This window comes from Urocampus carinirostris, chromosome 6 (assembly GCF_059441175.1).
Source record: "Urocampus carinirostris isolate Australia breed hairy pipefish chromosome 6, RoL_Ucar_1.0, whole genome shotgun sequence".
NCBI classification, from domain to species: Eukaryota; Metazoa; Chordata; class Actinopteri; order Syngnathiformes; family Syngnathidae; genus Urocampus; species Urocampus carinirostris.
In genome coordinates, this window is record NC_142354.1 from 9,195,769 (window position 1) to 9,220,374 (window position 24,606).

Sequence of the window (24,606 nt, forward strand, 5' to 3'; positions counted from 1 at the left end):
TAGGCGGGGCCACGGGAAACCAAACTCACGTTGCACAAATGTGTCAAGCGCACGAGAGACTAGTCGCTTTAGCTTTGGGATTCAAACCTTCATAAAACGTATTTACTTTTAAATAGACAACATTTTTACGGAAATATACATCCAAAAGGAGTCACCCGTGCGGCGAAAAAGGTAAAATATATTACAAAAAGTTTACTATTTATTCTTTATTTTTGTACTAGCTTAAACTAGCTACCTACCTCGTTTAGCATCAACTTGGAAGTGAGTCTTAAAATATTATTTATATTTCCAGGACGTACTTTGTTTTACATACGATATTACCTTATTAGTTTACTCTACTAAACCATCATTACTTTACGTGATGTCAAGTGTAAGTCAAATGTCTTCGAAGCCGATAAGTGGCTAACGCACGTCGAGTAACGCAATGCGCAGTAACGAGCCGTTACACTTTAAACTGGTAAACTACTACTACTACCAGTGCATTAGTCATGACAACTTCACTAATCCTGCGAGGAACAAGTGCCATCTGACATCCACTACAACATGTCACGTATTTTTATCTTCAGAATTTTGGGACGCTATGTTTTGTTAGAATAACATTTAATGATATGTCAAGTATGCATTTTATGTTGCCTTGTAAATTGATTTAATTACATTGTAATGTAATGCAACATACCAACTAAACCAGAGCAACTCAAATGTGTAAACGTTAACCCTAACGTCAAGTCAAGTCATACTTATTTGTATAGCCCTTAATCACAAAAAAAAGTCTCAAAGGGCTGCACAGGCAACCAGTGACTAGAAAATGAAACAGTGGAGAAAAAAAGTGGGAGATACTTAAATCACAGGACTAGGTGACCATAAGTGGCCAGATAATTAAAGCATCGCTGAGAAAAGCTACCTTGGCAAAATGGTCATTGGGCGTCTGTAGTAATAAGGTGCCACCTACAAAAATAAATCGTACAAAAGGAGTGGCTCGAGAAAGAAAGAGTAGAAAAAAGCACTAGTACATTTGTTTTTTGTTTATTAATCAAATCATAAGTATTGCATTTGAATACTGTAAAATAAAGCAGCCTGTCTTAGAGTTTTAATTGTGTTCCATCTATCTACATGCCTTGTATGTAAACAAACACATTGTAGCTCAGCTCCTGTCAGTCCATGTTTTAGAAAAGACAAAATGTTGGTGCTGACATATGTCATTGCACTATTTTCTGATGCACTTGCAACTTAGGCCAGTCTACAAGCCTTTTTTAATCTTGCCTCTATCAATATTCTTTTTTTTATTTTTTATATCACAATAGAGTTAAAATAGTCTTTGTTGCCATTGGTAACTTTGTGAATATTGTTTACAACAATATAAGATGTGGCAATCCAGGACAAACAGGGAATGAAATACTTTAAAAGAAAAATAAATAAAAAATTAGGTTGAATAGACAAATATTTACAATATAGCGGTTGCAGACCTGCCCAAGGTATAGGTACGGGGTGTCCAAACTTTTGAGAAAGCGGCCCAGATTTGGTTAACAGAAAATGTGTGTGGGCCGACTATTTAGCTCAACACTGTTTAAAAAGTCCTAAACAAATTCACTCTCTGAGAAAGGTTTGCTGTTCTTGGTGATCAGTGTCACGACTTCGTAGCTAGCCTTCTTAGTTTTTTCGTTTGACTCTCTGGGTCTCATGAAAAAGTGCTGCTGTGTCGTTAAAACATCTTCCAGTTGCTTCACCTTTACACAGCCACAGTCTCTTGGAAAATCAGGCAGATAAAGTAAAGTAAAAAACTACTTCCATTTCCACTTGTTCAGGAAGCGGCAGCCCTCCGAGACAATTTTACTTTTCTTATTTACAGTTGCCATGTTGGAAACAAGGTGTGCTAAGATTCTAACAGAAAGCCAAAGGCCAAGTGACCAAAGGGCTACTGCCATCATCTGGTAAAAAAAAAAAAAAAAAAACTTTTTGGGTACAAATGTATTTCTGGTGGGTCACATATTATTAATTTTATGACATGCCGAGGGCCAGTACATTTTTTTTAAACAATGGCAAATAAAATTAAATCTAATGAGCTACAATATTTGTCTGGCAAAAACATGGTTGTTTGAATGAAAATCCTACACATTTCTTAAAATATTTGAGCAAAAATCTGTATGAATTATTTTCAAATCGTATACAGCTCTGTCTGAGAAAATAGAATATATAATGTCAATGTCATACATTCTGGATTTATTAATAAGCAACTGAAATATTTGAAGTATTCTTGTTGGAATAACATTGCTGGATGTGGTTAAAATTCAAATCACCATCTCCAAATATTGGAATATTGTAAAAATAGTATACGAGCCATAATCTGCAATATTGAATTGATAAAATACTGGTAATATTTTAGGTGATTTGTAATGATTCCGGGATGATATTTTTTTCTCTTTTTAAATTGCATGAAAGAAAATAAAGAGAAGAGTTTATTATTATCATATTTTATCACACAGTAGGCTGGTTGACCGGTATGATACATAGATAGATAGATACTTTATCCATCCCCGGAGGGAAATTCACACTTCCAGCAGTATCCTTGTGTTAGAAAATAAAATAATAAAATAAAAGATATAGAATACAATAATACCCAATACAACGTTTTGATAAAGGGCATTTAAATCGTGTTATGGAAGATACACACTGTAATGAAAATAGGGTAATATGCTAATGTGGGGTGGGGTTTAATGTAGGCTTTTACTCCCCCGGGTGGAGTTAAAGAGCCTCATGGCATGAGGAAGAAATGATCTCCTCAGTCTGTCCGTGGAACAAGACTGTGACAGCAGTCTGTCGCTGAAGCTGCTCTTCTGTTTGGAGATGATTCTGTGTAGTGGATGTAATGAATTGTCCATGATTTGAAGAGACATCTCCAAACATATAGACAGTTAAATGACATGATGTAATTGTTCTCAGTTAGTACCACAATAAACTATAAATATATAAAGTCTACAGCAAAAGTAGCTATTTTAATGACAAGCATGAAGCAACAACTCGCCTTCATGCCAAGGGACAATTCGAGCACGTTTAAATATATATGGTGCCGACTTATCTCAAGATGACTTCCATTCTTCCAAATTGAGCTTTCCGATTACATAATCCTGCAGAGAATGTACAGGATGTTTTCGCTGGCTGCTCTCAGCTTTTCAGTTTATGGTGGATGCAGCAAATTTGTTTATAGTCAAGGTTTTTGTAACGCCATTTCGATTTTGGTTGATCGTTACTTAAGAATTTCACTTCTTGTGGGGCATTTCGTAACGTGGCAATATTTGTCCACTCTTTTCTTTCCCTTCTCAATATTTTCAACTTTTGGATTGTATTTGAATGTATTTAAAATTTCCTTCTCTAAAGTGTTTTTTTCCCCCGTTTCATATGCAGTATTTACGTTTTTATGATGTCATGCCAAAATTAGAAGTTACTCTTCAGCATTCAATAGAAGTCTGTTCAAACACTGGCAAGTATATTTAAAACGGCCATTCCTAACTTCATATTGACTCGTGTAGTACAAGATGACAGAAGCATGCTGATGCCTACAAGTATTCCCTGGATTTTTTCAATCATTCTCGTTTTGCAGCCTAAGTTCAAAGCCTTACTTTCACATTTGTGCCAATGTAAGGTGGTTCTAAAGTGTCTGAAGTCATTTCAATTGTTAAAATAACTATTTTTTTTTGTTGTTGCTGCTAAATGTTTAGGCATGTGACTGTGAAAATATATACCTTGTGACTTATTTTGTGGCTTTTGTCACTGCTAAAGGTTATTGAGCTTCTTTTTTGCACTATTGTTACGATACACTATTCTTTTTCATTCACAAAAATTGCACTATTATTATAACTTGGGCTGAGCTCTAAGCACTACGTTGTAAATATTTTGTCTGCCTTTTATCCCTATTGTCTTCTACCTTTTTTTTCTCTTTAATGTTTTTATTACATATTTTCCCTAGAGTGCCATGTCTAATTTTGTTGCAAAGTTTTCTGCAATGACAATAAGAAAATTGAATTAAATTCGATTCTACAAAAAAGGATTTCTGTGATGCCGTGCTACAAGAGCTGAGCACAAAAATATCAGGGAAAACTGATAACACTCAACATTATATCCAGGGTTCATTTGGGGACGCTTCATTTCAGATAAGTTTAAACTCCCATTTGATATCTATTCGAATTTGATCGGTTAATTCTGAACACAAACTCGTTGAACTCGTCCCCAGTTATTAAATGATAACCACACATGTGTAACTATGTTATCACAGTTGGTTATTTTTATTTACCATCTGAAAAATATTTTCTTCATTTGACAGATGTAATCATCGATTTTCTAAGGGTGGGATGTGTTGCTTGAGTTGTCCTTAGAAATTTAAAGGGAAAATATTTTCTCCAGTAAGTATGTGTTAACAATACCCAACTAAGTTCAAGGAGCTCTTATATTTTACTTTTCATTGGCCATATCATATTTTTCAGCAAAGCTGTTCCGAGCGGAACACATTTGGTAACATTTGCCTGTCTGTTTTTGTTTGTTTTATTTGTCAGTGTAGCATGAACATGGTGAGAATGAAAAAAGGTCTGCTTCAAGAAGAGACGAAACACCAACCTAAACCCTAAGAAAGATTAAAAAAGTTGGGTTAATTTGAGCCTGTTTAAAAAAACGCATGTACTTGCAAGTGTCATGAACGAGCTGACTGAAGCTGCACTGGTGACATAAGCCAAGAGATGGTTTTATCGTTTTATGTCAAAAGTTACCTTCAGAAATTATGTCTTTTTGCGTCCCTCACTCTCTCTCTCTGCCTACCTACTTAACTAACTCTCTCCTGCCTTAACCTTGTAATTGGAATACCCTCAAACGATATGTGTGTTATTCATTTATCCTTCGGCAAGTAAATAATTAATTATTGCTCCAGACATCCAATAATCTATGGTCAGATTATTGACTGCATATAAATGTAGTTAATAAGCCCATATTAACAACAACAATAACCATTTGTTTTCCCCTGAAATTATGCAGTGTTGAAGTCAGTTTCCACACAAATCATCGTACCCATGGAAATCTTTGCTGCATCCGATCACATGAAGACCCCGGCTAACCAGCGAGATTGGCAGAATTCTTATTGATGTGCGATCAAAGCCAAGAGATGCCGGCCGCCGACGGTGGCGCAGACGGAGAAGAGCCCTCCATACCACCGAGAATAGAAGGAGGTGGCGGAGAAGAAGGCATGTCGTCGGAGCAACAGTCTACAAGCAGTAGAGTTCACATATGCAGAGATTTGGGCAGGGACGACGAGGAGATGACCAGCGGCTCCAACGACATCTCCTCCCCTGACAATCACAGCACTGGAAGTGCCACAGGATCCACCACCGCCTCCACTAAGAGGTATTATGACACGAAAGATGCAATGATTTCAATCAAGTCGAACGAGAATCAAAGCTACCTTGAAGGGATACCCAAATTCTAAAACATGCAAAATTTGGGAAAATAGTACATGTTTTGCATAATATCTGTATATACTTCATTGTTATGATCTAATTATTGCATCTTGACGTCACTGCTCAGGAAGTCAGTTACAACACATATTGGTTTACGTGTTAATTCACCGAAGGGGTTTTGAGTGTTTTAAGCCAAGTTTTAGTAGTTTTCCTGTAGCGTTGTGTAGCAGGGGGATGGAGTAACGGTACACCAATCAGTGACTAGTCAAAATTGGGCTAACTGGCAAAGATAACACACAGAGAGCTATCAGGGACCAATCCAACTGGAAATAAATCAGTTCACACTGTAGGCGAAAAATGGGCCAAACAAAATCATGCCATAAGCAGCTAAATGGGAACCAATAACCAAAAACGACTATGGCAACAAACACCAACCAATCCGGGAATATACCAATGGACTCTGCCGGTTGGGTTAGGTTAACAAAACCGTAAGCTTTCGGCAACCCCGGCGCTAACAAGGACCTAATCGGACAATATTATGGACTATTATACCAACCGAGTTCTAATTTCTCCAAGTGAAACTCACCTCTGTGCAATCTCTGTCTACTACTATCGCCGTCTGTTTCAAAGTTGCCTTACATGTTGTGTGAACGGGACCTGAGTCTTGTTTTTTTGTTTTTTTTGGACATCACAGCTGTTGAGGATATAGAAAGATAGATACTTTATTCATCCCCACAGGGAAACACTTCCAGCACTATTCTTTTGTTGTTTATTAACAGATTAACAGGATGGCCTCGGAGTGCTGTGTTGTAGTTTAGCAACAGCGAAGTGGATGACGTCACACGCTAGGCCAAAATTCCGACGTCCCTGCAGCAGATAGAAAACTTTGTGCCCAGGGTTACACCACCTCGTGTTCACTTAGATAGCGAGTCCACCTCCTCTCCGCTTCCCGCAGGCTTTTGTGTCTCTGTCTGTCCTGACGGCGCTGAAGCCGGGTATCTCCGGGTAGCTCCAGGTTAGCGTCCAGGATGCTAGACGTGAGCCACGTTTCCATAAAACACAGCAAACTGCACTCCCTGTACGCTTTGATGTTTTTCACCAGCACAGCCAGTTCGTCTTATTTGGTAGAGAGTTCACATTTACCATTATTACGGACGGTATCGAAGGCTTATAACGCCGCCAGCAGCTTAGCCTTAGCTCTGGCTCTGCATCCACGATGGGGCCCCCTCATTACGCCGGCACGAGAATTCTTCAGGGAAAGGAGTTGATTCCCCGAATAAACGCATTTTTATCTGTCGATGTTGAGACTAAATTTCTCGTGCGCACTGAATATTTTAAACCTTATATGCATGATTGTGGCAAGAAACATTTCATGTTCTGTTTTTGATTCAAAAAAGAAAGGTCTCTTATAATCGTTTAAATTCTACTGTCCTCTCATGTTTCCGCACAGCAGCGTGAATGCAGACAGGAGTAAAGGTCATGTCCATAAAGAGATGATGAACACGGTGGCCGAGATGAAGAAAAGGCTTCCATCTGACAAACGCAGTCGAAGCAAAGCCAGCACGGTGGAGGCCTTGCATTATGCGCTCAAGTGTGTCAAGCAAGTGCAAGGTAACCCAACTTAAGCAGTGTTTTTAACCACAGTACACAGACCTAGTCTAGTATGCTGCAGTAAATTGCCCAATTTTATCTTTGCAAAAAAATCATGCACATGATCATTTTTTCCAATGATATGTCGAATGTAGCATTCAACCATGTCCTTAGGTAGTAGCAAGTTACTATTTCTATACAAATATTATGTAATACAATAAATTAAAATGTATAAATTGTGCACAGAATTTTGCTGATGTTTATATATATATATATATATATTTATTTTTTTTGAGTAAAAAAAAATATAACCTATTAAAACGTGAAAAAAAATTCCCACGGGCAGACATTTTTTGCTAATTTTAAGTATAATTTTTTTTCATATTTCCAGAAAAAAACAGGATAAGAATGTTGTTCAATCCCAAACTACAGCAAAATTATGACACCAAATAGTAACCTGTCTTATCTCTTGAGCCACGGTGAAAAAAAACGTTATTCTGTCAATTAAGGTCAAATGATCATTTAAGCCTATAAAAGCATTCATTTGCTGCCAGCAATTATCACAAGATTTATACGTGTGCTTCAAATTTTTCGGCTCTCAAACGGTTCCTTAAAATGTGTGTTTTTTAATGATGTATTATTAATAATAATAAAATATAATGCACCAAATTATTTAATAATTAGTAATTGTATGAGTTTTGCAGGGGGTCCCTGAAAAACACATTCAAAATAAAATCAAACTTTTTACAAAAGAAATTGTAAAATACAAAAATGTTTTAAGGTTTTTACACTCTGAACAGATTTAAAGTCAAACGACATCACAAAATCCCTGAAAATGCATAACAATGAAATTAAAAAAAGAAAACAATGACTCTTTCGTGCTATAAATAATAATAAAATGCAAAAAAACAACCATCTACAATTCTATTCTAACAAATTTAGACACAGACCCAAAAAATAAATTTTAAAATAAGTAAAATATAACTAATGTTGAACATTGAAAGATTGAATGCACTCTGCTTCCGAGCAATCAATATCATTATAGAGTCCAAATTTGGCTCATTGTCCTGTTTTTTATACATACAGTACTTTTTTTTTTGTTTTTTTGTCTTCCGTACGGAACTCAATTATTACCCAACACCTATAGACAATGTTGCCTCCAAGCTTCCACAGGTCTGAGCAATCACACAGTCTGTGAGAATTGCTTGCAATAATGGGGAGCAACATCAGTCCTGCATGTGGGAACCAAATCATTGGATGACTTTTCTTGTATGTTAAGGCAGTGGTCAGTTGCGCACGGTCAGAGCTTAGATGGAACATTGCACATAGAGTCTTTTCCGTGTATGTAAACCAGTGTGGTATATTGAAGCTGCGCGTGCATTGTTGAAGCAAAATGGCAGAATTCATGTCAGTTTATAGCAGCCCATTGACACAAATACATCATAGATAGGAAAAGCTCAAAATGGCAGATGGGGACTTTTTTTGTGATCAAAGACGACAACAAAAAACTTATTGATTGGCACTGGATCTTTTCAAGGTACCAGAAAATTGAAAACCTGGCAATAAAAAGTTTTTGAATTTTGACCATGAAGAAGGCGTATGACCCCGTAAACACTGCACCAGAGATATGCTCAGGGCTCAAGTCCTGAACGTGTTTCTTTTTCTGCAGCCAATAGCGAGTATTACAAACTTCTGATGCAAAACGGCCAGGAAGACCGAAACACCGCCACCATTTGCACCCGTGAAGAGCTGGAAAGGGTCACCTCAGAACACACCCTGAAGAACACGGTAATGATGCCAGCTCGTTTGTAGTCTCCACTTTGGCCTACTTGCACTGACGGGACTCGCTCCTCGCCAATTTTTGAGATTTGGTTATACATTTGTGTGTGTCCCGATATTTTTGCCTTACACCTGTGTGGTGCGTGAGTGTTTATGTGTTTACTGCTTTGGTGTGTGTGTGCGTGCAAACGTGAGCCTTATGCCCTTTGTCAGGACTCTTTCGTGGTGGTCTTCTCCCTTTCGAGCGGGCGCGTCCTGCACGCCTCCGAGCAGGCTCCCAGCATCCTTTGCTGCAAAAGAAAATTCCTGGAGTCGGCCAAGTTCGTGGAGTTGCTCTTCCACCAGGACGTCAACGTCTTCTACTCGCATACGGCACAGCCGCATCTCCCGCCATGGACCAACTCGCACACAGGTGAGAATTTGGCGACATTTTGAATGACCATTGAAGGGTTAGGAGACAATTCGACCTAAAATTTGAGGTATTTTGGCGATATGTTGGAACTCGAACAGAACGGAACACAGCCAAATTTGTGGCCTAGTGGGATCAGCAGCCATCTTTGGTAGCATCATTTCGAAAGAGGTCGTGAGTCCGACAACATATGTTGAGAGATTTTTCATTGTATTGCTGATAATGTTTGGTGCCAACAAAGTTGTGATAAGGGGAAGGAAAAGAGGAAAGCTGTAAGAACAAACATTGAGGTCTCATCTCATCTCATCTCATTAGCCGTACCGCTTATCCTCAGTAGGGTCGCGGGGGGCTGGAGCCCATCCCAGCAATCATCGGGCAGTGGGCAGGGGACACCCTGAACTGGTTGCCAGCCAATCGCAGGGCACACAGGGACAGACAACTCATTCGCTCATTCACACCTAGGGACAATTTGGACCGGCCAATTCACCTGAAATGCATGTCTTTGGAATGTGGGAGGAAACCCACGCAAGCACGGGGAGAACATACAAACTCCGCACAGAAAGTCTGGAGCTGGATTTGAACCCACGACAGGTTCCCATGACATGAACTGTGCCGCACAAGCGCTAACCACTGCGCCGCCGTGCTGCCCCCAAACATTGAGGTAAAGAAGGAAATTATTTGAAAATTCGAGAATAAAGTACAAGTGCCTAACAGTACATGAATAGCTTTTAAATTGCCTCATACTTTCATTATCCAAACCATGGGCATTACCAGCCTGTTTTGTAGGTGCACAAGCAACTCCAAATTTAACCAAGGCACCCCCAGAAATTTAGCATTATTAAAACTCTTTTCCTTAATAAAGGACAGGTTGGACCTATATAACAAAAACGCCAGATAAAAAGTAAAAGTACAACAATAATGTAAAGTGCCCAGCGTTGGAAATGTTCCACTGCCTTGAAATGGTTCAGTCCATATGATTCCTAGCACCGCCCCCCCAACCGTCTCCTTTTAGGCTCGGATGGTTTCAAATGCTTCTTGGCAACGGAGTCTGTATGTTTACTCTATTAGAATTACATGAGTGAAAACTGGGAATGGTGTAGTAATAGTGTTTCTGCGAACCACAAAGTGTAATGTAATGTTCTCAAATGAAATTTTTCTATCTGGCGACATGTGCTCAGCACCCTCAAATGTCTGAACCTAAAATCATCCTTGATCCAAACAGTTAAATAGTTATTGTTGTTGAGGTTTACGGTTTATTCATATCTTGCGATGCGTAGGATTTTAGAAAAATATATATCCTTACTTCAGAATTTTTTTTTCAGTACTTCAACTGGGTGGTGAAGTAAGTGAGTGATATCCGTTAAGAGTGGGTGTGTCATGTCACCTTGGCTGTTCAATTTGTATGTGGATGGAGTGGTGCATGAGGTGCGTGTAAGCGTAGGGAGAGCAGGTATAGTGTGTGTTTGTGAGGCTGGGTTGTATGTAAGTCAGCTGTTGTTTGCAAATGAAACCACTTTGGTGGCTAACTCTGCAGCAGGACTGAGTGCCTGGGTAGTGGAGTTTTATAAAGTGTGTAAGAAAAGGAAGCTTAAGGTGAATGCTGACAAGAGTAAGGTAATGAGGTGTTAGAGAGGTGGTGAGGTAGGTGGTTTAGAGATTTTGTTGATTGGTTTTGAGTATTTGGGTTCATATGTGGATCAGGTGTTGGGTTGGAAGAGGATGTGAAGACGAGTGTGGGCGAAGGGTGCAAGGCAATGGGTGTGCTGAACGGATTGTTCAAATGTAGAGATCTGCTAATGGATGCAAAGTAAGGATTTTATGAAGATGTGGTGGTACCACCAGGGATTTATGGCTCATAGACGTGGGATTTGAGAGTATATGAGTGTAACAGGTTAAATGTCTTTGAAATGAGATGTTCGCGTAGTATGTGCGGAGTGACATAAGTGGAGAGGTTAAGGAATGAGGAAGTGAGGAGAGAAAGGTAAATGTTCTGTAATGGTTTGGACATATGGAAAGAGTGGATGAAAGACGTTTGACTAAAAGAGTAGTATGTAGTGCAGAAGTAGTGGGAACTAGAATGAGAGGATGGCCCAAATATGGTTGGATAGATGGGGTGAAACGTGCTCTGGATGTGAGGTCTGATGCAAGGGTGTGTGCTAGGGATAGATTTGTGTGTGGCAAAGGATAGTTAAGAATGGCTGATATCGTCGCATATAAGAGGGGGTAAACCAGTTAATGCTTCCGGGCCTCTCTACTGATTGCACGGCACCGCAACTCACCGCTTGTTGTTCTGTGGGCTTATTGTTCCGTGGGCTTATTGTTCTGTGTCAGGTTGGGAAGACCGAATGGGAATTAATGTTTTAGTCTATGTGAGCTGTGTTTTTGACTCAAGCCACTAGGGGGATATGGCTTCGGTATATTGATTTATTGATTGAACTATTTGGTGTTTGGATAATGATCACAAATGAATTATGGTTGAGTACCGAAGTATTACTGCATAGGAATTTATTATTATTATTATTTTTTGATATGCAGTTAATGGAATCATACAATTTAGCATCATCCTAAATGAACTAAATAAAAAAAAAAACAAAGGCATTCCAGGGTGCCACCCTAGTGTTTTTTATGGGCCGTGCCTTTTTACAGTCTTTTTAACAAGTATTACCAGTCTGTAAAATCATCGTGTCATCATTGTGTAAATGTTTTGGCTTTGTCATTTAAAAAAGCCGTGTAGTGTGTGTAATTAAAACAAATGCAGAATCAACCTTGAGTTTCAACAGGTTTGCTAGAATCTAACTTTTTTGTCAAATGGAAATTAAAGTGTCACTCACTTACAAATGCTTTTATTGTACTATAATGGGGTTTGCATTATGCAGCGCAAGTATCTTACTCAATGAAAATCTGAAAAATAACCTTATTTCTTTGTGGCTATCTCCACAGCGGGTGTTCTATTTGACTCTGCGCAAGTCAAGTCTTTCTTCTGCAGGATCAGGTCAGCATTTAGCTTGCTCTTTAAGATTTAAAAAGGAAATAACTAAGCTTTTGTGGGAAAATACTGGTTGGCAATGATCTTCCTCACTTGTGTTTTAGAGGTGGCAAGGATCATGAAGGGGAGATGCGCTACAACCCATTTCGTGTCACACCTTACCTGCTTAAGGTGCAAGGAACTGAGAGCAGAGGGGAGACTGAAGAGCTGTGCTGCTTGGCGCTGGCTGAGCGCATCATTTCAGGATACGAGGGTAAGAACGTGCGATAAAATTCCATATTTATTGTCGAAACTTTTGAATTTAAAGTATGAGTTAATGATAGTTATTTAATCAGTTTGAAATTCATGCTTTTTTTCCTGCCCTTAGCACCTCGAATCCCCATTGACAAGCGCATCTTCACTACCACCCATTCACCCGGCTGTGTGTTCCTAGAAGTGGACGACAGGTTTGTTCTTGTGCATTTTTAAAATTATTTTAAACGTTGGTTCATTTGTCGACCTCCCGCAGGGCAGTTCCGTTGCTCGGTTACCTCCCTCAAGATCTAATCGGCACGTCGTTGTTAACCAGCATACATCCGGACGATCGTGCCCTACTCCTGTCCATGCACCAGAAGGGTAAACTTTGATTTGGTTGACCTGCTCAACTACAATTTCAAGAGGCACTATAAGTTAAAAGCAGATCCACCGTAAGGGTGTGGAAATCAAAGCAGCATTATTGGCCGTTAGTGACAAAGATGTCAACTGTGAATAATAGTCAAAATAATAAACAACAGTGAGGTATAACAGTCAAAGAAACGAACCGGCAACTTATCTTACCTCCTTTGCAGGTGTATGAATTTTTAAATATCTTTGGTCATTTATTTCAATCCCTTTTATTTTCAGTGTTGAAGTATGCGGGTCAGTCACCGTTTGAACACTCGCCGGTACGACTGCGCTGCCAGAACGGAAATTACATCACGTTGGACACCAGCTGGTCTAGCTTCATCAACCCTTGGAGCCGCAAAGTTGCCTTCATCATAGGACGCCACAAAGTCCGAACGTAAGGAGTCATCAAATTCATGAACAAAACCACAATTTTCTGAGGTCCAGGTAATATGAGCGTAAGATTTTTTTTTCCGTGTAGGACTCCACTGGATGAAGATGTGTTTTCTGCCACAAATAAGCCAACTGTCACCTTTGAAGAAATTAAGGATCTGCAAGCCAAGATCTATAAGCTCTTTTTGCAGGTGATTGTTAACTCATTGGCTGCCATCGACGGCTATAGAAGTCAAATATCGATTCTAGTTAGGCTGCAACTTACAGCTACATAAGTCAAAATGCATTCCATTTCTCATCGGTTCGTAATGCTGCATGGCAAAGACATATTTCCAGCTATATGAATTTGCCTTTTCTACCTCTAGCCTGTCTATAACAATGGTTCCAGTGGTTATGGAAGCTTAGGAAGTAACGGCTCTCATGAGCATTACATCAGCGTAGCATCTTCGAGCGACAGCAATGGTAACTTGTGGGAGGACTCGCACCGGGAACCCGTAAGTCACGTCTAGTTTGCTGTGAAGCGTGGCCACAGCACAAGTAAATAAAGTCCTGTTTTTTGCATACCCACAGATGACTCTCCAGCAAATCTGCGCGGACGTGAATAGAGTCAGGAGTTTGGGGAAACAGCCTTATTTTAATACCAGCAACAAGATTGCGTTTATTGGGAAACCTGCTCCAGGTAGGGTGAAGTGATTAAGGCAAAATAGTCTCGATAATCGTGTTTTTTTGTTTTGTTTTTTTGTTTGTTTTTTTTGTTGAAATGCGGGCTTTGATGATGTTCCCGTAGAGCACTTGGTTCCAGTTGCCTCGAATCATGATGCTAGGGATCCTGAAGACAGCAGGAAGCCAACACACGTTCCCTCCTACCAGCAGATTAATTGCGTGGACAATATTATTAGGTAAGTGTGGTTCTGGTGTCGTCTTTATTCGATGCTTCTATTCCTGTCAACTGATTATCAACTGCAAACCTTTTGCCTTATGTTAATTTTATAGTTAATAAACATTGAATGAATGAATGACTAAACTTTATTTGGAACATTAAAATAAAAACAGAACAAAAACTCAACAGCAAAATAATGTTACATATTATGTTCAAAAGGGGTAGTAAGGATCAGACACTTATATTCCTACCCCTTCATCTTCCCTATTAAATACACCAATGATAATAACAACAATAGTAATAATATTAATAATAAGTTATGATACAACAATAGCAACAATAACAACAAAGTTAACCATAGTTCTAGACGCACTATTACCAATCTCTCGTATCACTCATACCCCATTTTCTTCATCTCTGTATTCCGCCAGTAATCTTTTTTTGTATTTAAATTTGAGCAAATGGTTAGACATTGTTTGATCTCGTCTTGTAAATTGTTCCAAAGTTTGACTCCACACAACACACAGACACACACATACTTTTCCTGGTTGTTCTCACCTTTGGGATTATGAATTTGCTACAGCCCCTTAAATTGCAATTTCCCTCTTTCCGAATGAATGATTTATGGATGTTTTCTGGCACTATGTTTTTGTTGACCTTAAATAGCAGTTGTGCAGTGAAACATTTTACTAAATCATCCAATTTTAATAATTTGGACTGTAGGAATAAAATATGAGTATGATCTTGATAGTCTACCCTGTGTATGGTTGTAATTGCACGTTTTTGGAGGATAAAAAGGTGCTGTAGTGAACTTTTGTAATTATTGCCCCAGACTTCTGCACAATATGTTAAGTAAGGCAGAACTAAAGAACAATATAATAAATACAATGCATTATAGTTTAAAATGAATTTGGCTTTATTAATTATTGAAATGCTTTTATATACATCTAGAACATTTTGCATAAAGAGAGAAGAATTTATTTTTAGCTTGCAAGAAGAACAAGGGAGGACTATACAAAAAACATTGAGATGTACAATATTTGGTTCGAAGGACCAATTGTTCGTTTCCAGTTCAACAGACTTAAAATCTGGAGAGAAGACATGCTTTCATTTTGAGCTTGCAATGAGAACAAAGGAGGACCTTACAATAAACTTCAAGATGAACTCGGAACACCAATTATTATAGATTATCAAACATTTAAAATATGGAGAGAAGACCCCAGTAATACTGAGCTTCCAAGGAGACCACGAGAAGACTGTACAAACTCTCAAGGTGTACAAATATCCAGCCTGACGAAACAGCGACCACGTATAGAAATAATAATAAAATATAGAACTCTGATGAAGAGAAATGTGAAATAAACATCAATTAATTATTCTATTACCTTCTCCTGAAGATATTTAGAGAGCTGCACAGGGACAGCTCTGAAACGGAAAAGTGAATCTCGTTCCCTGGCCACTTCTTCTTCCTCATCCTCGACCTCGGAAGACGACAAGCCTGCCAGAGCCAATGAAACGACTCAAACTGCATCAGATGGTATTCAAACTTAATTTCTCACCTCTCTCACTGGCATATGATTGTTCCTATTTTTTCTGAAATTTCCTGTTTTCATTTAAGTGGCCATGTTGGAAAGTGAGGCTTCTGTCGGGCCCAGTGCCGCGGCTGTGGTCGGTGCTCCTTTAACAGACATCACCATGTCCACGAAGGCCATGAGTGTGGTTTCTGTCACTAGTCAGTGTTCCTACAGCAGCACTATCGTCCATGTACCCCAACCGGAATCAGGCAAGTGCACGACACACTTTGCTAGAATTGAATGAATGAATGAATGAAAACTTTATTCGAACATCAAAATAAAAACAGAACAAAAACAATAACTCAACAACAAAATAACGTTACATAATATGTTTGAAAAGGGGTAGTAAGAAGCAAATGTTCATATTACGTACCTCTTCATCTTCCCCACCAAATATACCAATGATATAACAACAATTGTAATGATATTAATAACAACAGTCATAAGAATAGTAACAATAACACAAAGTTAACTAGACGCACTATTCCCAATCTCCCACACCACTCATACCCCACCCTCCTCATCTCTGTATTCCGCCAGTAATGTTCCTTTGTATCTGAACCTGAAGTGAATAGTTGGACACCGTTTGATCTCGTCTTGCAAACCGTTCCAAAGCTTGACTCCACACACACACATACTCATACTTTTCCTGGTGGTTCTCACCTTTGGGATTATGAATTCACTGCAATAGTTAAGTCTTCAAATTAAAATGCTACTTATATGAGTCAAGGTTAAGAGCTCTCCTTTTCTTCCTCACCCAATTTAATATTACGTTTCTTAAAATCTTTGCTGATCAATTGTCCATATTGAATGTGCTCTCAAAATAATTCAATCCAACCAAACATTTGGCGCGTGGCTCCTCCCAATAGAAGCGACTGCTCTGGAAGATGTACCAATGGGCAGCGAGCCCACCGATTCCACCCCAACCCCGGTTCGTCCCGCACCAAGCGCCGCCGCCGAGGAGCGGAAGCTTGTCGGCCTCACCAAGGAGGTGCTCTCAGCTCACACTCAGAAGGAAGAGCAAGAATATGTGGACAAATTTCGTAACCGCATCCTGCAGAGCCCCTACAGTTTCTATCTTCAGCCGGACAACAGCTCAATGGCTCACTCCCAGCACAGAGGTTTGTTCTGACAGACATACCGTACTTTTTTCCGTACATTTCAAATACTGGCATTAAATATGGTACGGCTTGTTCTTTTATTTTTTTTATTTATTTTTTTGCGAGGCGGATGATTGCAAGGGTGTCATTGGCAACTTCAGACAGCCGGCGAACCCTTCCCGCTGATCTCTTCAGATGCGCTGCCTGTCAGGGCCCCGCGATGGCGTGATCGTGCGCCCCTGGCAGGTCAATTCAGCCAGTGTCTAGCAGCTGGTGCAGACCAGGGCAATCGGAATGTTTGATTTAAACAAAGCATCTGCGAGTTCTGCCAAGTGCTTTAAATGTCAAAGTGAAAAAATTTGATGAGGTGCCGGTAAACGGCGCAAGTAACTATGGGTCCCTTCGATTGACAAATGCTTCCTCATCTAATGAGTGACGCGAATGAATAATTGGATGAGGTTCCCACTGTCCCAATGGAGTAAGATTGCAGTCTTGGCAGATTCAGCAGTAACACATTGTGCAGTGATAAAGACACTATATTGCGGACTTTGTCCGTAGATGTCAATCTCGATCAACTAGCGCAGCAGTCAATATTAATTGAATCTGCATTAACACATACACGGGAGTGCAACAGAAATCATTATACATAAATGCTTAGAATCTTTCCAACAAGTAGTGCCGGCTGATTGAATATATATTAGTTTTGCAGCAGGTGATCAATTATCGGGTATATTTTTCCTTATATATATAAGTTTTCTTCAGGCTGAGTGGAAACGTTCCTCCAGATGCTAATGTTAGCATAGCGCTAAATCTCCTGTTCGCTGCTATCAATAAACAGCAGCTTGCACACGCTGACAGAGCTTTTATCGTCGCCGGCGACTTTAATCAGGTATGCTTAAGGACTGCTTCCCAAATTCATTCAACACGTCGACTGTGCAACCAGGGGGGAAAAACACTGGACCGTGTGTACAGTAACATCAAACATGCATACAGAGCTTCCCCCTCCCCCCACCTAGCTGGATCCGACCATCTCTTTCTGTCTCTCACCCCCTCATACGCCCCCCTCTGGAGAAAAACAAAGCCTGCAACAAGGACAATACAAACATCTTCTTTGTTCTCTTCTATCCTCACTGTAAAATGTGAAACTGGAGTGCCACGTCCAATTTCGTTGTCACAATATGTTCAACCCATTTTGTAACAATGATAATAAAGGTATATTCTATTCTATCCTGAAAAAAGACCCGATAATTAGTGACACTAAAATATTCAACTCATTCTTCTTGTAAGTTTAATGCCAATTCAATTAATATTGACTGCTGCGCTAGTTGACTAAGATTGTCTCCTGAGGACGCACTCTGCAAAGGAGTGTCTTAATCCCAGCATAATGTCTTACTATTCGGATTTTTTTTAAATTAAAGAAATAGACATGAATAAGTTCCTTTTTATGGCTGTTTAAACCTTTGGGTTGAAGTCATCTGGTGCAGCTCTTAAGACAGAATTGAGATTTGTCCTTAAATTTGCACGTGCAGCTTTTAATCAGTTGCGCTCTGTAGTCCGGCTATTTACAGTACAATAGGTTGATGGTGCACTTTTTGTGAATACTGAAATGCTATGTTAACCAGGTGAATATCCACGTCCAACAAACATTGCTGGCCTGAACCGTACTCGGAGAGTAAAGCCCCGATTTAGGCGCCCTAAACCTGTGGGCTCGTCAGACAGTTACACCTCTCCACCCGGACCTTCCCGTCGGGTCCCAGGTTCCTCCTGGCCCTCTTCGGAATCCTCTCAGCCACAAATGGCAGCGCAATTCAGTCAAGCATCTCCACTTCACGCGCCGTTCTTTCCAATGACGGCAGCCCAACCGGCAACAGACCAAGCGCCGAGACAGCAACAGGTCCCCGGGGCCCCGCCTCAGGTGGTGCATCCGCCTGAGCAGAACCAGATGAACTATAGCTTCGACTTCATGCAGCAAAACCAGAACCTGCCCGGCATGCAAAATATACAGATGGAAGCCATCCACAATCTGCAAAATATCCCCACTTTTCAAAACATGCAGCCTCTGGCTGCCGCACAGAATATCAATCCCTTCATGACACCCGTCATGGCTGTCATTTTGCCCAACTACCCTGCTTTTACACCAGGTTATCCATCAATTTACTCCCCCGCCATGCTGCCCCAAGCCCCCATCAGCATGGCAGGATTCGCCCCGGCCGTCCCTTTCCTGCAACCCCAGTTTCAAGCCGAAGCTCGGACCGTGCTTCCAGCTCAGACCTCCCCCGGTCCCCTACCAGGCTCGCCTCAAGCCTGCTCCTCTGTCGGGGAAGAGGAAGAGACTGCCGGCCCACGCGCATTGTTTTCCAGCTCACGCTCAAGTTCTCCTCTTCAGCTCAACTTGCTGCAGGAGGAACTGCCCAAACTGAGCGACGGACAGGGCAGCACGGGACTCAACCTAGCGGAAAGCCTCCATGAGCAGGTGGACAACGAGGTGATTAAATTGCATCACAACTTTTCTCTCACTGCCGGTCTCAAAAGAACATTTTCCCCTCTGCAGGGCGACGCCCCGAGTGATTCTGGGAATCATGACGCTCAGTCCACATCCAGTGAGCTGCTTGACCTCCTGCTGCAAGAAGATGCACGATCAGGGACTGGCTCCAATGCCTCCGGGTCTGGATCAGGGGAGTCTGGGGCATCACTTGGATCTGGGTCTGGCTCCAACGGAACCTCTACCTCACATACAGGTAAAATATGGTGCAAACACTAACGCCATAAAACGAAAGTGCCTTCTGCTGGTCCTTGCTTGCAGCAATATAAGATTGGGGATATTGGATCACGGCCACCTAAATGCTGTTCCTTTTAGGCACGAAAAGGGAAACCGGCCCCCAATGACACAAATTTGCTCTCTTGTCCCCTGCCCTTGTTACAGGACCCAGGTGGATGGGCTAGCTCCAGCTGGTGTTACTGGTTTGTTTTATATGTTTTTGTTTTTTTTGGTGGTTGTTTTACCTCATCTGCAAAATAGATGATAAATGTCAGTCTCACATGAAACCATTTAATTGTTGACATTAAGGATCATTTATTGAGCAAGCCTCATTAAATCACGTGAGGTCTTGTGAGACTTGACCCAAGCACCCTTCTCTGACCTGTGAGATTTTGCCATCTAGTGGTGATATACTGGTACTTCTCTTACCCTTTCTGCTTTACAAAACTCAACACCCTGAAAAATACTAATACACTTCCCCTAACAGTCAAATACGGATTACACAACATAAATCCCAAAATATAACATTTTAACTAGTCAGCAACCCTGGTTGCGCCACACCCTCAGCAATAGTCGACTAGGGATAATGAATTGCGGCTAAAAAAAAGTACTGTTCCTTTTAGGTGGGCCACAATGGAACCGAACTTAAAAAAGATTCCCAATCCTGGCCCATGGAATATTTGATCACAGCCAAAACGGTGTAGTCCATTTTAGGTGGGCCCCAATTGCAGGCTTCAGCTACTCAATGCCTCCAAAAATTGAACTTTCGTCCCTTGCTGTCAGCTAAAGTCAACTGAGGATAATGGATTGCAGCTGTTTAATATAAGTGGAAAGAACCCCAAAGAAGCTTTCACACATTCCGCAAATTTGCTGTTTCACGCCCTGCTCTCAGCAAGAGTCGACTGGGGATCAAAGATTGTGACTTTCGGTGTCCTTAAAAAGTTTAAAATATTTGTATCTGTTAACAATGCCAAAACTGAGTATAAAGAGTATTTATACATTTTTTTTCCCCACCACGCCTGCCTGCTTTTCTCTTACTTTTATCATCGGTGGTCTGGCAACGGAGTGCATTTATTTGGCTTGAGGCAAGGACGCGAATGGAAACGGTAGAGAGTGATCTCACACGTGTGCTGGCAGGTTTCTTATATTCTAGGATGAAAATGGTAAAAGTAAGAAAAGGACCGTTTTTCAAACAGTCCAAATGCCGAGCCAAACCCCCAAAAAGATGAGTTTATTCAAACGCGTCTAAGAGAGTCACGTACTTGCACGCGCAGATCAAGCAGTTTGATAGAGGCTGCCACGATGATTTCAGCCAGAAGATTGTATCAGCAAGTAGAATATTTTGAATTTTTTCTTTTAAAATAAAGTATTTATTAGAGCTCCAAGCAGAAGTAACCGGGTTTTTTTTTCACTTTGACAGGAAGCAGCAACAGCAGCAAATATTTTGCCAGCAACGATTCTTCGGACACGTCCCGCAAAGCTCGCAAGAGCCAGGAAGTGCTGGCAGAGCATCAACGCGCCTTCGACAATCCGGTGGAGAGCTCGCTCTGGAGCATAATACAACGCACGTCCGAACACGTCATGATGACCTACCAGATACATAACAGGTACAAGCACCCCAACACTTCTCAGACTTTTCCTTTCTTTTGGTTTTGATGGGTCCTAATTAAGGATCGACCGATATGGGTTTTTCAGGGCCGATACTGACACTAAATATGAGTTCTAAGAAGAGGCTGATAACCAATGTTCCCTCTAAGCTGAGTGCATGCGCAATTGCGCACCAGCCAGATGTTCTCGGCACAGAAAAAAATATCTACCCTGAGTATAAAAATTAGGTCTCGATTTTTTTTACAATGAGTCGTCCTATTCTGTTTGGTTGTGAAAAATGGGCAGCTTTATGGCTGGGCATGCAACTTTTCAGAGTTGTCTGACCTGGTGGCCGGTAACTTTTTCTCATGAGTTTTAGACACTGGCATTATACAACAAAAACTTTTTAAAAAGGGAAATCTCATGTCATCATAGTGCAAACAATAGTAGACTAATATCTCATATGACATTGACCCACAAGCATCTTAGAGATGTAACTGCAAATGTTTTGTTGTTGATGCCATATATAGTGGGAAAAATGCCCTAAAAGAGAGGTTGAAAAATATCTTATTCCACACCTTAAAGTGAAAACGTCATGAGGCGGGGTCAAAGTACCTTGAGGGTCTACAGTATTGTTTTCTTTTTCTTTCTTAGTGGATTAGTTGGGTTTTTCCGAGCCCCTCCAAATTGGAAGATTTGATACCAACTCAATAGAAACAGGTCTTTCTTATTTAGTTTATCTTTTTTTCTAGACCAAAGGGTTGAGCGCACCTCTTTACAGTTACTCCCGTTTTGAAAGTTCTTCAAGAGGGTTAAATTTCCGTCCGCTCTCCCACAGGGACCAGAGCGAAGTATTAGCTGAGGACAGGGAAAAACTCCAAGCCCTTCAGGCCCACCAGCCTTGGTTCAGCCAGGACCAACGAGAAGAACTGGCCCTGGTCCACCCCTGGATGCACCAGCGCACCATCCCGCAAGAGATCGACACCGGGGGATGCGTCACCTGCGGCGCCGGAGCCAGCGGGGCCTGCTCCTCTCCGGCCCCGGACCCAGACAGCTCCTCGGCTCCTGAGCTCCTGGAGCCGGACTCAATCGGGGACACTTGAGGGTCGCCGGGAGCCACTTTTGAAAAACCCCAACTGGGATTAGGCCAAAGGATTTCTTGTCTAGTTAAGCGTGATATGTAAAGGGGGGAATGTCAGTTTCAGGTTTTTGAGGTTCAGCCGCTCTGGAGTGACTGCTGGCATGGGACCATGACCGTTATACATCTTTTCTTCTTTTCTTGAAAGTATCGACCCCCCCCTGAACAGGAACCTTGCCCACTTGGATTTCTGGTGGCGGGACAAAGACCGTCCTGCCCAGGCCGAGATTCACGATACAAGCGACGCTTTACACTAAGACTGAAAGGAAGCGACTTTTATTTTGAAGCTGAACCCCAAAATCGGCACTTCACAGAATCCAGGTAACGTAGTTTCAAGAGTATAGGGCGCACCCGTTTATAAGGCGCACCAGATTCCAAGGCGCACTTTGGAATTTCTGGTAAATGTGTGGGGTTTTCTTTTTTCTCTTTTTTTTGGGTGCGTCTTATAGTCCAGAAAATACAGTACACCTGATTATTCGGTGCACTTTCAGATTTCTGGAAATCTGGGTGTTTTTAGGTGCTCCTTATAGCTCGGGAAAAAAGATGGACCTGATTATTAGGTGCATACTCTAAACATCCCTTTCTGAGATTTTTTTGTCCGTTTATAAGGCGGACTAGACTATTTACACGACAGAAGAGTTGCATTCAAAAATTTGAAAAATCAAACTTATTTCATCCATCCATTATCCGCACCGCTTACCCTCAGAAGGGTCGCGGGTGTGCTGGAGCCCATCCCAGCCATCCTCGGGCAATGGGCAGGGGACACCCCAAACCGGTTGCCAGCCAGTCGCAGGGCACACAGGGACAGACAATTCACTCGCCCATTCAAACCGAGGGACAATTCGGACCGGTCAATTAACCTGACATGCATGTTTTTGGAATGTAGGAGGAATCCCACGCAAGCACGGGGAGAACATGCAAACTCCGAACAGGAGGTTCGATCTCATGACCTCAGAACTGTTCCGCACACGCGCTAACCACTTGCCCGCCGTGCTGCCCCAAACCTATTACATAAAACATAAATATTAAGGAATTTGAATTTGCGATTTGATTTACTGAAAATCCGGTCTACAACACATCAGATTATAAGGCACACTTAGGAATTTCTGGCAAATGTTTTAATTTTGTCAGGTACGTTTAATAGTCAAGAAAATGCGGTACAAGTGATTATAAGGCGCGGTTTTAGATTTCTGGCAAATATTGAGTTTTTAGGCGTACCCTACAGAAAATCCGGTCCACTAGATCGCTAAATGTGAGATTGTTTAGCAACGGTTGCCTGGAGACAAAGAAATGCTGCTTTGTGTAAATGGATGCTTTGAATCGAAAGGATTGCTGCTGAATTTTATTCGGAGTGTCTGTTTTGTGTCAGTCGTGAAAACGTGCGTTTATTCTTTTGCGGGTGGACACTGCGTACACTATGAATTCTGAATTCCCGCCCGACTTTCCTTTCCCGCTCGACTCTGAATGTGGTGGTTAGTTATGTGCCGCTTCCAATCGAAACGTTTCTTTACCAAATTGAAATCCTTGTGACGGTAACGTCGTTTTTGTAGGACAGACGATGCTTCACGGTTTATCGTCTTGAAATCAGGGACTGTTTTGTGACACAAGAATGAATAAATGAATGATGATGATGTCTGAGGATTTTTGTGTGCGAGGATATCGATGACGGACCAGCCGTCACAAGGTTTTGTTAGGATTCAGTAGGTTTCTTTTAGCTGCAACACACGATAATGTACATTTCGAGAGCAAAACCTACAAGAAACCCTGTTGACTACGTTTACGCATAGGCAATCGTCTGACTAGGATCAGAAGTCATTTTTTCTCCTCAAGCTTGGATTATCACTATATATGGATGGATACAACTGAGGAATTTTTGCCACGGGGCATAAAGGTCCTGGAGAAATCAATACACATGAGGCTTTTTTAGTAAGTAAACCAGAATTGGTGTATATACATGTATCATTAGTCTCTGCACTCCAAATAGCATAATGCTTTGCAGCATCAACATATCCTTAACTGTTTTGCAGAAACAAACTTGCATTCCGACTAAGACCGTAAAGGGACATTATTTAGTTCCTCCTAGTCGTAAAAATGTCATCTGAAAAAAACAATGTTGATTTGAACAATAGGCTAAAATACATAAACTATCATATAAATGTTTTTTTTTATACTTGTGGGTCAAGAAAATTGCATTTATTTTACATAACATGAGCCTCACTATCATTCTCGGCCATCTTGATGCTACGGGTATCTCAAAGACCAAAAACCTTTTTTAGTTTTCTTTCTTATTTTTTTGTTGGTATTTTCTCGTCGTCTTTTTCTGTTTGTTTTGTTT

At 40.9% G+C, this 24,606-nt stretch overlaps 1 protein-coding gene across 2 annotated transcripts; it reads left to right on the forward strand.

Annotated features, from left to right (window-relative positions):
• The first annotated feature begins 35 nt into the window (after positions 1-35).
• Positions 36-23,902, forward strand: per3 (period circadian clock 3). Of its 2 annotated transcripts, none has more exons than XM_088337764.1 (21): positions 36-171; positions 5,017-5,382; positions 6,886-7,046; positions 8,695-8,813; positions 9,018-9,216; positions 12,154-12,205; positions 12,304-12,452; positions 12,567-12,645; positions 12,708-12,814; positions 13,082-13,238; positions 13,323-13,425; positions 13,600-13,728; positions 13,805-13,913; positions 14,022-14,133; positions 15,512-15,651; positions 15,733-15,897; positions 16,558-16,809; positions 18,411-19,273; positions 19,340-19,526; positions 20,967-21,153; positions 21,972-23,902. In XM_088337764.1, the coding sequence occupies exons 2-21, from the start codon at positions 5,123-5,125 to the stop codon at positions 22,234-22,236; spliced, it is 3,795 nt and encodes a 1,264-aa protein (XP_088193890.1). In that variant the 5' UTR covers positions 36-171; positions 5,017-5,122; the 3' UTR covers positions 22,237-23,902. The 2 variants fall into 2 exon arrangements, with proteins under 2 accessions (XP_088193890.1, XP_088193891.1); XM_088337765.1 differs by having other exon boundaries at positions 6,889-7,046.
• Positions 23,903-24,606: the final 704 nt, after the last annotated feature.

Coding starts and splice junctions, on each gene's coding strand:
- per3 (XM_088337764.1), top strand. CDS start 5,123: ATGTGCGATCAAAGCCAAGAGATGCCGGCCGCCGACGGTGGCGCAGAC. Junction 19,274..19,339: donor ATGAGCAGGTGGACAACGAG/GTGATTAAATTG, acceptor TCCCCTCTGCAG/GGCGACGCCCCGAGTGATTC. Junction 19,527..20,966: donor AACCTCTACCTCACATACAG/GTAAAATATGGT, acceptor TCACTTTGACAG/GAAGCAGCAACAGCAGCAAA.